This window comes from Cebidichthys violaceus, unplaced genomic scaffold (genome assembly GCF_023349555.1).
Source record: "Cebidichthys violaceus isolate CVI_PGR_0920_01 unplaced genomic scaffold, fCebVio1.0.p SCAF_229, whole genome shotgun sequence".
Classification (NCBI taxonomy): Eukaryota; Metazoa; Chordata; class Actinopteri; order Perciformes; family Stichaeidae; genus Cebidichthys; species Cebidichthys violaceus.
In genome coordinates, this window is record NW_027176405.1 from 20,733 (window position 1) to 33,808 (window position 13,076).

A 13,076-nucleotide genomic window follows, 5' to 3' on the forward strand; every position below is an offset into this window, starting at 1 on the left:
AGGAATTGCTTGAGATTTTTGGGAAATTAGCCTATTTGCTTTTGTGCCAAAAATCGGAAATGTTCCCAGAGTGGTATCAATCTTCTCATTTAACTCTGTGCAGGAACGTGAATAGCTCGTTTCCATGCTGAGATATGACTTTAAATATGACGGCAGGATCTGCCAGTCAGTGCTCAAGAGGTTCTTTTACATCTTTCTAAAAAAAAATTGATTTTGTATTTAAATGTTTCATCTCTCTGCTGAATACAGTTTTTGGAGATTCACTGTAGCTGATTTCTCCACCGTACAGTTTTTTTTCTCAAGAGTTGAATTCATTAAGTTGATGAAAAGAGAGAGCCAACACAGAGTTCAACACAAAGTCACTTTATCATGTTTTGGGGGGGGGGGGGGGGGGGGGGGGGGGGGGGGGGGGGGGCAAGTGGAGCAAATCTAGCTAGGGAGCAGAGGACAGAGGGGTGGGGGTGGTTGTCCGCTAAGTGTCTCCAAATAATGACGTCCATGATCCAAAAATGAAGCAGCTCAAATGAAACCACACATCAATTTCAAAAAAAAAAAATCTGGAAAAACAAAATGAAGTCCTAGAGGGTCTTGAAAGCACACACCACTTAACCAGCGCCAGTATTTAATGCTCCCACTGTGTCTTCTGGTACCAAAAGTCACTCCTGACTCAGAGAGTGAACCAGAAGTTGATCGTTAAGAGATAAAGGGATTCGGTGCATCTCTAACTGCATTGGGATAACTCATCCTCCTCTGCAGCCTTTTGACGATGTGTTCCGCAAGCGGGGCTGAAAGTGTTCTACGCGTGGGTGTTTCTTAATATGACTGTTATCCATGGGATCACTGCCAATTTAGCACTGTTTGTCAGGTCACCTCTTCTCCAGTTTTGTTCACATGTGGACATTTTAAAATGCTAATCAGTGTCAGTTTCTGTATATCCAATATCCAGTTTTCTCCTCTAACTCCTGCGCTAACATCAGACACACGCTCAGAAAGCAAAGAAAAAAAAAAAGAAGCATTAGGAGATGTGGAAAATGAATGACAACAAAATGACATCACACCAAACATTTTTTGACAGCCCAGAGGACCGTTTCGGGGGCAAGTGTCAACACATCCGATCCTGGGAAGGTCACAACTCCAGCCTTGATTGGCAGTCTGTCTAAAACACACTCCACCCTACGCGGAAAGTCCTCCTCACACAGATATCCATAATCCTTCAATACAGCTTATCAAACGTTGTCAGGAGTTGACATTTCTCAATCACAGATGGGTGTGGGGGATACTTATATATCTCTTTAAATGTTTCTCAGTAACACAAATACTTCCCCACTCATCTCCTTTGTCCCGTCTGTCTGCGTGTGCTATTTGGTTCAGCAGAGGTGTTCCTTTAGTAACAGTCCAAAAACCGAGTTCCCCCTGCTGTCGTCGTCGTCGTCGTCTCTCCTCCTCCTCCTCCTCTTCCTCGCCGCAGGTTAGCTAGTACACCTGATCATCCGTGTTCATGCAGTAAAGGTTCATCAGTGTTTTTTGACCTGCCGCAGACCCGCCCTACCCAAGTTTAGTGAATTCTGAGTCCCGTTCGTCTCTGCTGCAGCCCAGAGCGGCGGTCCTCGGGGACTGGACCTTGCCGATTTCCTCAAGGGCGCTGGCCAGAGAGTCCAGGTCCCCCGAGTCCTGGTGCTGGGCTTCCCACAAGCTCAGAATCACTGATGATGGGCTCTCCTGACACGCAAAGTAGCGCAGGTTCCTACAGACCAGGGGGGGGAAACGGAATACTACATTAGAGTAGATCACGTGGCACAAGGAGTAATCGCTGAGAACAAATGAAAGTGCCGGTTAATAGTGGTTCAGCACCGATTGCCTTGCACTAATTATGATAAGACGACCAGCGCAAAGACATTTTTAAAGGCGTGCTCCAGTGATTTAATATCGCACTTTCATACACTCATAAGACTCATAAGAGAATGAGCTAAAATTAAAGCGGCGGAGGCTGAAAATATCCTGACTTTTACCCTCTAGTGTCGGTCAAACTCCAGGAAACACTGGATCCTACATTTCCCATGATTCAACTCAGGACAGTCTTTCATTAGACCCTTTCACTTGTTCCACACAGTCTGCCTGTTCTTTAAATCTTAAGTCTCGAGTCCAAGTTTAGAGAACCCCGATGACATCACTATGACATCATCAGGGTGCTCAGCAGACATTATTCTGCTGTTTAGTTGAGCAGTGGACCTCTCCTTGTGACGAATACACTTCTTTTGTTATTTGTAGAAGACATGGTAAATGTTAATGTCTGTATAGTCAGTCAGTAATTGTCAGTGAAGATAAAGTAAACTGGTCTGGGTTCAGTGAAATGCAGTTCCAGTTTGTAGCGTGATTATTAAAAAAAAAAAGCAGCTTTTCCTTTGCATTGATTTTCCTCCCGCTTGCTGTTATAACGCCCATCCAACAGAGTGCACTGTTTCATTACGATGGGATTTCCTTCGTCGCCTTCTACCCTCTTTTCCTTTTCATCCCACTTTCCCTCTGATGTTCCCCCCAATATTCAGAGAAAGAATGACAGAAATCAGCTTAACTGCGTGGAGACATCCCCGTTACGCGCTTATTGGTGAGTTCGACTGGGCTGGAGAGAAAAACCCGTCTAAAATCCTTTCCTCTTCCTCAGTCACAGATGTTTGTTTTCAGCCTCGGTTTTAAGTGAAATTCCTTAATCACATAGTTTCTGTCACAGTTTCTTCGTTAACTTTTCCCTCTCATGTTTCTCCAACTGGCAGGCAAGAGAGAATACTCATTTCCAGTACTTCTTTTCTTCCCTCAACTGCGTGATGGAGCTCTGACTGCACAGATCTAATCTTCCTCTTGAAGATTATCTTATTGACTTCTCTTCTGAAGCACAAATAGAGATCAACCCATTCCAAACAACTGAAATTCCCCACAGCCTACGCAAACACTGACCTGGCACAACCTTCCGGAAAGCTAAGGAGGAGCACATGCAGAGACGCTGCTAATGATGAGCGCTAACACGAACCCAGTTTGCCTGCCAGAGGGCCGGGCCCTGTCAGCGGTCACAGACCTTCCTTCTTCTTTCTGCAAAAACATGGCGTCTTATCTCCAGTTGTTCTGACTGTGCTAAAGTTGGCCCTTACACCCCCCCCCCCCCCTCCCCTCCTCCTCCCCTCCTCCTCCCTGTCTCCCTCTTCATCTCTTTCTATCTCTGTGTGCATGTGTTTCCAGATCTATAATGAAATCAGCAGCGTGGCGTGTTACTGAAGGCTGCTTGGTGATGGAAGATTAGGGCTGACACGGTGCCTAAATTCCAGATTAAAAATAGTATTCAAAGTGGGAACAGCGTTTACACAGAGGAGAGACCGGTGAATGCAGCGTTTCATCATTCTCTGCAACAACACCTGGACAAAAAAACACCCTACCAGCTGATTTGTATCGGAGGTGCCCATGTCTCACCCGAGAGGTAAATGACAACTGCATGCAATAAAGAATGATGATGACAATGCGGGTTTCTGGAAGTCGGACACCCTCTGATACCTGTCTATGTGGAGCTTTTGAGCCAAGAGCTGCCAGTCCTTCCCCTTGGCGTTAGCGGTGTCAAAGGTGGCGCTGATCCGCTGACGGATGGACGGGGGGATTTTAAAGGCCCTTGACCCTGTCTGAGAGGTGATGGTGCAGTCTGACTGAGTGAAAAAGGGAACCACTCCCTTTTCATTCTGGCAGCGAGGAAAAATAGGGAAAAGAAGAAGAGAGGTGTCAGGGTGATTTTCATACCGCGGCTGAAATTCTCAATATGAACACAAGGACAAGGACTTAGCAAGACAATTTGCAATCTATACATGAAAAGCTCCCTGAGAGGCTCATTAAGCAAGCCCTTAAATCAAATCAAGAGTCATCCAGTGTAATAAAAGAACCTATTAACAAGCCCGCCTGACCGCCCCGCGCACCGAGGACACGCCGTCCGTTTTTTTTCCTTCTTCCCGCAAGCGGCGACTCACCTCCACCACCGACGTGTAGACCTGGAGTATCTGCTCCTCGCCTTTGACCTGTCGGATGCCGATCTTGCAGGAGAGCTGAGACGAGGAGTGGCTGTATCGCTCCAAAGAGAAGGCACACTGCAGGGGACGCTGGTTACTGGCCCACACCTGAGAAAAGGAGAACTCCTGCAGAGCCGGGACGGACGGGGAGGACAAGCAAAGGATTAAAACAGTGGAACAAACTCATTAAATCAAATTGCATTAGTTATTTGAGTCCCGCTTTGTCACCCACTTTGCTGTTTACGTGATTAATTAAGCCCAAATGAGTGGCCTCTTTAGCCAATCAATGAAGTTACCTAATCAAGCGGTTTACCCGTCAGACAGAACACCAACAGGCATTTAGAGCCCAAGGGATGAAAATGTATCCCGCTAACATCTGAGAGAGCTGGAGTCATTAGTGGAAAAATGTCATAAATTATACATTATACACAAACTGAGTGTTGCCTGGGAGAAATAATCAAGTTAGAGCTGCAACGATTAATCAATTAAATGTCAACTATGAAATGAATCGCAAAGTATTTTGATTAAATGGTTTGATTGATAAAAAAAAAAAATGTGAATTTTATCTTTGATGTTGTGGACTAAAACTACATTTTAGGGTGTCATTTTGGGCTTAAGACTAAAACATCTAGTTGATTAATCCAGAAAGTAATCAAGTTACTTTGTAGTACTTTTGCATTATAACCAACAGAGTGGCTAGCCGAACATGCAATCATTAGGTCAATAAATATTACAGACATAAGCATCATCATTAGCATAAATAGTCTATGTAAATACATAAAGTAATCCTGTGAAGATTTTCTAAATAAGCTTAAAGCCCACAAAATTAACTTCAGACTCCCCAAGCCATATTTACCTCTTTGTTGGTGTGTTATGTTTTCTTTCCTAAATTATTATAATATGCCTCGAATATTCTCGTAAACAGCAATCTGTTAGATCAGGAACAGTAATGTGATTATGGAATTAGGACAGAGATGCCTTGATTTACCCAGTTTGCACTACATTTCCTCCAAATAGTGGCAGCTGAAAAAACCAAAAGTATCAGAGCTTTGGAGCAAATGGAATCGAAAAAAAGCCAATTTCGACTTCCATTACTAACTACTGTGTGACCCAGACAGTGGCGCAGTGAGAACAGGTCAAAAACAGTGTTTTATGGGTGAATCATCCTCTCTTCAGATCCATCAGACAGGAGGACGGCTACTTGTTAAAGCCTCCTTTAGTCGAGAGTGGTGTCTGAATGAAAGCCTTACGGCCCATCTTCCCTGTAGGACCCTCACATAGTGGCTCTTCTCTCTCCAAGACCACCTTGTTGGTATTCTGGACGCACTACGGTGGGCTAATCCTGCTAATAGGATGTCACTGGTGGGATAAACATCACAGGGCAGAGCAGAACATGCGGCATGTAAGACCCCTATGAAGATAACTAGGAGACGTGTGTGTGTGTGTGTGTGCCTGGCAGTCATAATTAATTTTGCAAGTGTGTGTGTGTGTGTGTGTGTGGGGATATCTAGCCTTAGTGAGCTCCTACTGTGCCCTTGCTGCTGTCCTTTTGCTTTGATGTGACCGAGCAAGAAAAAGGGGGAAACCGGCAGACAGTTCTGATGGAGGAACAGAGGAAGCTGAGGAGATGAAGGTGCGCGGCTTCTCTCTGTGACTCTGATGAGGCGGAGCTCGGTTCACATTGGAAGCGCGCGTACAGTAACACCTGATCGCTGACGCGTTTCCTTTTACAGTGAATTAAACAAACTCACAGTTGGGACGACGTATTCTTTTTTTTAGGCCAACATCGGAAGTTAGCATCGCACTGGTTCCCCGATGGGATCGAACCACTGGATTTTGGATTATTGCAGAAAATAAACTCTGTGGTAAATAAAAGTTCACGACACTCACACATTTTGTTCACAACATTCACGACTGCATTCGCCAAAGGTAAAAAAATAAACATTCAAAAGACCCTTCACTTAGAGACGAGGGAACCGGAACAAGTCCTAACTGCCTACCTGGCAGGTGGTGAAAGGCTTGATGCTCCAGAGTAACTGTGGGACGTCCTGGATGGACACCTGGAGGCTGAACGTGTTCCCCCGGAACAGCATCATTTTCGGCTCCTCCAGCAGCCGGCCGCCCCTGCTGTGCTCGCCAACTGCCACCTCCTGATAAGGAAAAGTGTGGGTTGTTTTTTTTCGGGGGGGGGGGGGGGCAGGGCCGGGAGTTAGGGGAGTGGAGAAAATAAAAAAGGTAGATATCTTATATGGTGGATAGAGTCAGTGCACCAAGCCAGGACTCAGGTAGAGCACACAGCTTTTCAAGTAGAACAAAAAGTTTCTATTGATATTCATAATAAACCTGTATCACACACAGACACATATGAGAATCACGCTAACGGCTTATGGGGGGAAAAGTTAAGACAAATAGAAACTTAGATGATTAATTAAATCAATATTAAATCAACTTTGACAATTAATTCATCGTTTTAAGACATTCCTCAAACAAAAATAAGATAGATAGAAGATAGAGCTTTTATTTATCCCGAGGGGGATTGTTATGCAGCAATTGCAGCAAATTCCTCCCAGAATGAATTCTTCTGAGTTTGATCCTATTTGGAGAGTAAGAACATCGACTCATTTTTAAGCTTTGAAAATGCATCCAGAGTGATTGACCCTCCGGAAGTCAAGCTCAACAGTGGACCCCCAGAGAGCCACAGCTGCTCACGACACGCAGCCTCACACAAGATGGATGAAACCGACGAGCAGAAACTGCAAGAGCCTAAAAATCGGATCAATAGAGCGGCCCGGTTGTTAGTCAAATATATTGGTTACACGCGAAGACGAGACAAAAACAGAGACTTGTGAGATCGCATTTTTCCCCCCCTGGATCTATGGATAAAAATAGCATCTGTGTGCATGTGTTATGTGTACTTGCATGTTTGTGTTTACATTTCCTGTGTCTTGGGATCTTACATGGGCGGATTATGAGACTGGGCCCAGACATGCAAAAGGCCCGACCACATAGGAGCAGAACACACGGACTGTGTAGTTGTTTAGCCTCTTTTTGTTGTCGTCACGCGTCTCTCTGTGGTTTTGTGTCTCTTAGTGGTGATTTAGTGTTTCTTTGTAGTCGTTTTGAGCTTTTTTTGTAGTTTCTTTGTGCCTCTTTGAGTCTCATTGTGGTTGTTTTGCCCCTTTTCACTGTCATTGTGAGTCTCTAGCTGGCTTCGCATATCTTTGTAATTGTTTTGTATCTCTCTGTATTCGTCAGTGTTTTTCTTTTTGGTCATTCTAGTCTCTTTGAGAGTCACTTTGTAGGCAAAGGCCAGGGGCACTGGAAAAAAAGACCACTTCAAAAAAAAAATGAGCACAAAAACAATGACTACAAGGAGCCAGTGGAGCAAGAGAATATTTGCTTGGTAAGACTTCTTGAAAATGAGATGCAATATTTAGGCTTTTCAAATAAAAAAAGGTCTTGAAATTAGGTGGGAAAACTCATTTTGACCCAGATTTTACTGTCATAATAATCAGGTTCAAAAGAAGTATTTTTTCACTTGAGAAATTCAAGCCGCGTCGTCTTAAAACAAGTCCCTATGTCTCACTGACACGCTGCTCGTTGGAGAGTGTGTGTTGACTAGTTATTGGACAAATTTCCGTGGCAGGATGTTGTGTTTGTGCAGTGGGGGCCTGAGACAGTTTGGACTCGTGGGTCTGTACCTAACAGGCCCGCTCAGTGAGGGGCAGTGAGTCCGGTATGCGTGGTGCTTTTCCTCTCAGCCACACAGCTCAGAGACAGAGAAGGGGAATGCAAAGCGTACTGGCTGACTTCAACCTGATCAATTCCTGCTTCAGGCTCACAGGGGAAATTAATTGTCTTATGAAGCACAAACGAAAGCCAACAACAACAAAAAAAAAAAGAACAAATAACCATGCCTGACTGATGGAGAGGTGGGCTGGACTGCCTCTTGGCCCCTACATTTAATTAATCTTTGATCACATGCAATTCTACATCTTGAATGAAGCCAAAAGTAAAAGTCTGGTGGCTATACAGGACAACTATCAGCGCTACTTTAGAAGTAGTTAAGCTGCATGTTTAATTAAGATTAAGAGACAAATTACTTTTATAAAAAAAAAAAAGTATGTTTCTTAAGAGAAAGATGGCAAACTTCCCTCAAAGCACCGTTCACCAGCAACGGCGACGAAACTGGCGCTGAATTCGAGAAAGTGTCTCATTTAAACGTGTTGGAATACTCGTCGCGTGGAATGCAATGCAGAGACACCTTTAATTAACAGACAGCAAATTAAATTACGCAAAGAAAGGGCAGAGAAGCAACCTTGGAGCATCTGTTGTCTTTGTAATTAAAAGTCCCTCTTTGTCTTGCTAGTCATCAAGCATCTCCCAGTGGCAGTGTTACTGAGCAGGCAGATCTTCAGTGGAGCACAAAAACAGAAACCCAGACAGCAATTCTCCCAGGAAAAAACGACCAAACCAGTGCAATTAAAATGCCTTAAATCAAATATTTATACAATGTTATAGCAGAATTCTGTTACATTTTTTTTTTTGCCACAGGACTGAAGCACCTCGAGAATTATTAAAAGGATTGACATGAAGTTCTGAAGGTACATCAATTCAGCCTCAGTTGTACTTTGTTTGTGATGCTAAATGACATTAAACGTTAGCATGCTAACACCTTAGGCTAACGGTGTCAACAGAGAATGACATTAGCATTTAGCTTAAAGCACCACTGTGTCTATGTACAACCTTACAGAGCCAGGGCACACAAAGTAGGAATTTCCTTTCTTTCTTTTAAAAAACAGATTATTTTTGTGTTTTTTTGTTCTCCTGTTGTGTTCAACAGAGCGCTTCATCTTTCACCTATAAAAAACATCTCTTTTTTTTATCCATGGTTGAGGCTTATTCATGCCAGACTGAATTATTGTAACTTTTCCTGGTCAGCCACTAGCAAGAATATGAATAAAACCTATAAACATTTGACCATATTGCATAAGTTTTAGCTTTCCCCTTCATGATTCTGACGACGCCCAAATTTGTAAATGGACACGCCCCTTCCTACCTGTCTGATCTCCTTAAACCGTACACTCCAATCAGGACTCTGCGCTCTCAGAATACTGGACTCATATCTGTCTCCAGAGTGACGAAGAAGAGAGCATAAAACCAGCTTCTTCTAGGAATAATCTGTTTAAATCCAAACTCATCTTTTTTGTCTTAAACCTTCAATTAGTTGCTAACTCTTTTAAGTTTGTTTTGTTTGGGAGGTTTTCCTCATCCAAAGATTGTAAACCCCCCTTGAGGAGAATTTGTGATGTGTGTTATTGAGCTACATAAATACAATTTACTTGACTTAACATGATCTATCCTGAATACAATCATTTAGAAATGTTGAGAAGACAAACATATCAAAGTCTAAGCAAATAACTTTCTCACTACATTGACTCATCCCTGGTTCTTCCTCGTTTCCTTCTACATCCTCCCTCTTACCTGAAATGCATGGGGCGTGTCGTCCACACAGTAGACCCTGAGGGCGAAGCCCAGGGAGTTGCTGGTATCCGGACTACCGAACACAGCCAGCCTCAGACGCTTGGCCGCATCCTGGTTCAGCGGCTCGCCCACCAGAGCGTAGCGACCCGGATGCTCCAACAGCACATGGCACCTCTGGGTCTCCAGCAGACAGTAGCAGGACGTGCTCTCCTCGTCCACAGACATCACCTCCTTTTGGAGGGAAGATCGGGAGAGAGACCGGATTTAGTTCTGATGCATTAAGCACATATTCCAGCCATTAATAGTTCATTTGAGGGTTAATCATGAGAAAAGCTCAATAAGGAAATGCTTTCTCCCTGAAGGGCTTTTTGAGGATCCAGCACCCACCTTCATACAGTGGGCCTAAGAAGACTGATTCATGATGATTAACATTTCAATTACTGCCAGGAATTTGTTTGCAGAGGTAGAAAGAGGCTTTAACTCAACCATCAGATGAAAGCTGAACACCAGGCAGTCGGCCAGTGGTATGTGAGCAACACTGAGGGCAGAAGCATGGTCCAACACGGTCCCACGCTGATGATGAACGCATTGCTTGGATGTCAGAAACGCACGTCACCGATGAACAATGTGCACTCTTAGTGGTAATAAACGTTATTCCTCAAGGGGGCGATATAGAGCTAATCAGACCATTTCCATGACCACAGTAGTGGTACAGTAGGAACCAGGCGGCAACTTCCAGTTCTGAGAGTGACGCCAATGTGGAAGTGTCTTAAAACTTGCATTCTCTCTAATGACCATCAGGGGGCGACTCCTCTAGTTGTATAGAAGTCTAGTCTAAAATGACTCTACTTCTCTCTTGATTTATTCCCTCAGTAAACATTGTAAACATGAGTTTATGGTCTCAATCTCTAGTTTGAAGTCTTCTTCATTACAGCATGATGCTCATTTAGTACATTATGGTCCATTTAGAGTCAAACAGACCATAAAGCAGGGGATGCTTTAGGGCGGGGCTTACAGTGATTGACAGGTCACTGCTGCTACCAGAGCCGTATACGGCGTCTCTACTTCACACCGCATTCCAAACATGGTAAAGTCCGTTCATCGGTTACAAAAAAAGCCAAGATGGCGACGGCCAAATTGCCGAACGCGATCAATTGGCGTCGTCACGATGACTACGCCCACTTCTGATCTACATTCTACGAGAGGAACGTGTTCTGATGTACTTACAGCACACAAAGAAGAAACAAAATGAAACGTAGATGATGACACCTGTCCAAATAAAAAGGTGACAAAATGTCATAAATAAACAATAAATGCTCAGATAGAGCTACGTCAAACTGGTCAGACAGCGTCTGCAGCGTTGATGAAATTGATCCTGCGTAGCTCGAAGCGTCTGCGTACTTGCTGGGATGTTTCTGCCCCAGTCATCGCAGAGATGGTCGACCTATAATTCCATCTATTATCTATGAAGTTATTGCCATGTAGAAAAACACCATGAGAGCAGCCGTTTACAATCAAGAGGCGCCCGAGTTGTTTAAGGATGTTACTAAGACACTTCACAGACTATAAACTGGAAGCCTTCCCTCACACACTCGTAGACTCAGAATCAGGAACTGTGCAGAGCTGAGCGTTGGCCAAATGAATAATGACACATCAACTAAACAGATGGGGATACAGTAACACTGACAAAACGGATTAGCAGGGTGCAGTTGTATCCGATGGCCAATTGCTCCTCATCTTGCGCTCAATCCTCCCTAAATCACCTTTGAAACATCACCGTGACCCACAGGTCCCCTCTGCATATGGCCTGGCTGAGCCATATTAAGCAATGCAGGGTAATTTAGTGGCCCACAGCTTCCTAAACCTGCCCCATTAGCGCTGCAGCAGACATGAAGGCTCTCCGCTACATAGCTCATCCCCGCCAGGCAGCTGGGGAGAAATGATGGAGTCAAACTCTAGCGGTACAAAAGTGCAAGCTTTAATGGGAATGGCACTGAGAGGCAGACGTAGCGAGGGAGAAGGGGGGAGAGAGAGACAGACGGAGGGGGAGAGAGACCTCCGTCTCCCATTATATTACTAATTCCAGAGATTAGGTTTTGAGTAAGCACCCTTCCTGAGATAAAGGGCTCATTATTTTACAGTGACAGAGACGGGTCACGCCGTTACATTTTCTTGGAGAACATCTCCCTTTCTGTCTCTGAACCTGTCTGCGTCTGTCTCTTCCTCCTCAGCGCCTCTCTCTCTCTCTCTCTCTCTCTCTCTCTCTCTCTCTCTCTCTCTCTCTCTCTCTCTCTCTCTCCGGTGGCATATAGCTACCATCAGTGACGGCTCTTTTGATAGCTCCCTTTTGTGCAACACGTCTGCTGGCAAATTACGTCTGTGTAAATGTCACACGGAGTGAAAGGACCCTGGCGGGGAGCGAGAGCCACGGGGCCCTCCGAGGTCACGCAAACCCGGTGGCTCCCGGGGGTCGCCCTGCCTTCGATGAGGTCCGCGAAGCTTTTTGATGAGGTTAGTTAAACATTAAAAGAGCATCTTACATATATATATGTGTGTACTCTGCCGAGGCGGCACGAGGAAATGGATGGAGGGTGTTTGGATTGAAATTTGAACAAGTCTCTGCGACACTGTGAAGCAGCTCTACAGGACAGAGTTGAAGGACTTTTTCGGAGGTGTTATTTTACCGAAAGCGACGTGAGAAAAGAAATCACAGCAGCAATCGCAGGAATAGCACTATGCTGTATCTAGAGCTATGGAGTCTTGAATATTTCAAAAAGCTCACTTGACAGTTTTTTTGATCTGTTTTTGACCTCACGCTGAAGTATCAGACTGAACTAGGTTCATCAACTTTTTAGCAGTTTAAATATATATATATATGTATATATATTTTATTTGCAATACAACTAAATTCAGGGGCATATTTTAACTCGAGCTTTTCGTCTTTTAAAAAGTAGCTCTAGTTGATTCTGTTTCCGTCATTTATTCTGTCTCTGGCGACAACTGACTCACTCCCTCACCGTTACCAGGAAGTAGTTCTTTGCTGCCATTTGAAACATAATGGTTTATTATATTTGATTAGGATGAAAATAATAATATTAAAGCAGCTAGATGTATTTGGCAGATGGTATTTTCTGTTATTCACAGGAATCCAAATCTAAAACAGTCATAGTCACGGTGGTACCGGTGAGTATAATCATTATTTTTCAAAAATAATTGAGACGATAAATACACCCTCATGGCTTTATCTACTATTTTTCTTCATAATAAATAACAAAAGACAAACAGATATATACAGGACGTGCAGTATGTACACACATTATCATAATGTCATTTGTGCCTGTTCATATTTTATGAACAGCTGCAATGCAGAATTCACAGACTCATGAAAGAGGAATGCTTTCAAACACCATTATCATTATACTGGGGGAAAAGAAATGAATGTTTCGATGACTAACAGCCGCCATTTGCATTTGGTCTGACATTTCTTTTGGATGTATGACAGCATGAGGTAGAGCTTGAAAGGCTGGATTTTTATACAGAATGACGAATCTG

General features: G+C 43.9%; 1 protein-coding gene across 1 annotated transcript in view; it reads right to left on the reverse strand.

The window, feature by feature from the left end:
* Nucleotides 1–414: 414 nt before the first annotated feature.
* Nucleotides 415–13,076, reverse strand: part of LOC137878100 (netrin receptor UNC5D-like) — a 63,795-nt gene continuing 51,133 nt past the window's right edge. Inside the window, exons 16-20 of the mRNA XM_068718216.1 lie at nucleotides 9,525–9,755; nucleotides 6,041–6,190; nucleotides 4,002–4,166; nucleotides 3,541–3,719; nucleotides 415–1,744 (exon numbers count right to left, since the gene is read on the reverse strand). Of these exons, the coding sequence (XP_068574317.1) occupies nucleotides 1,546–1,744; nucleotides 3,541–3,719; nucleotides 4,002–4,166; nucleotides 6,041–6,190; nucleotides 9,525–9,755 (924 nt within the window). The 3' untranslated portion in view covers nucleotides 415–1,545. The remainder of the gene's footprint in view (nucleotides 1,745–3,540; nucleotides 3,720–4,001; nucleotides 4,167–6,040; nucleotides 6,191–9,524; nucleotides 9,756–13,076) is intronic.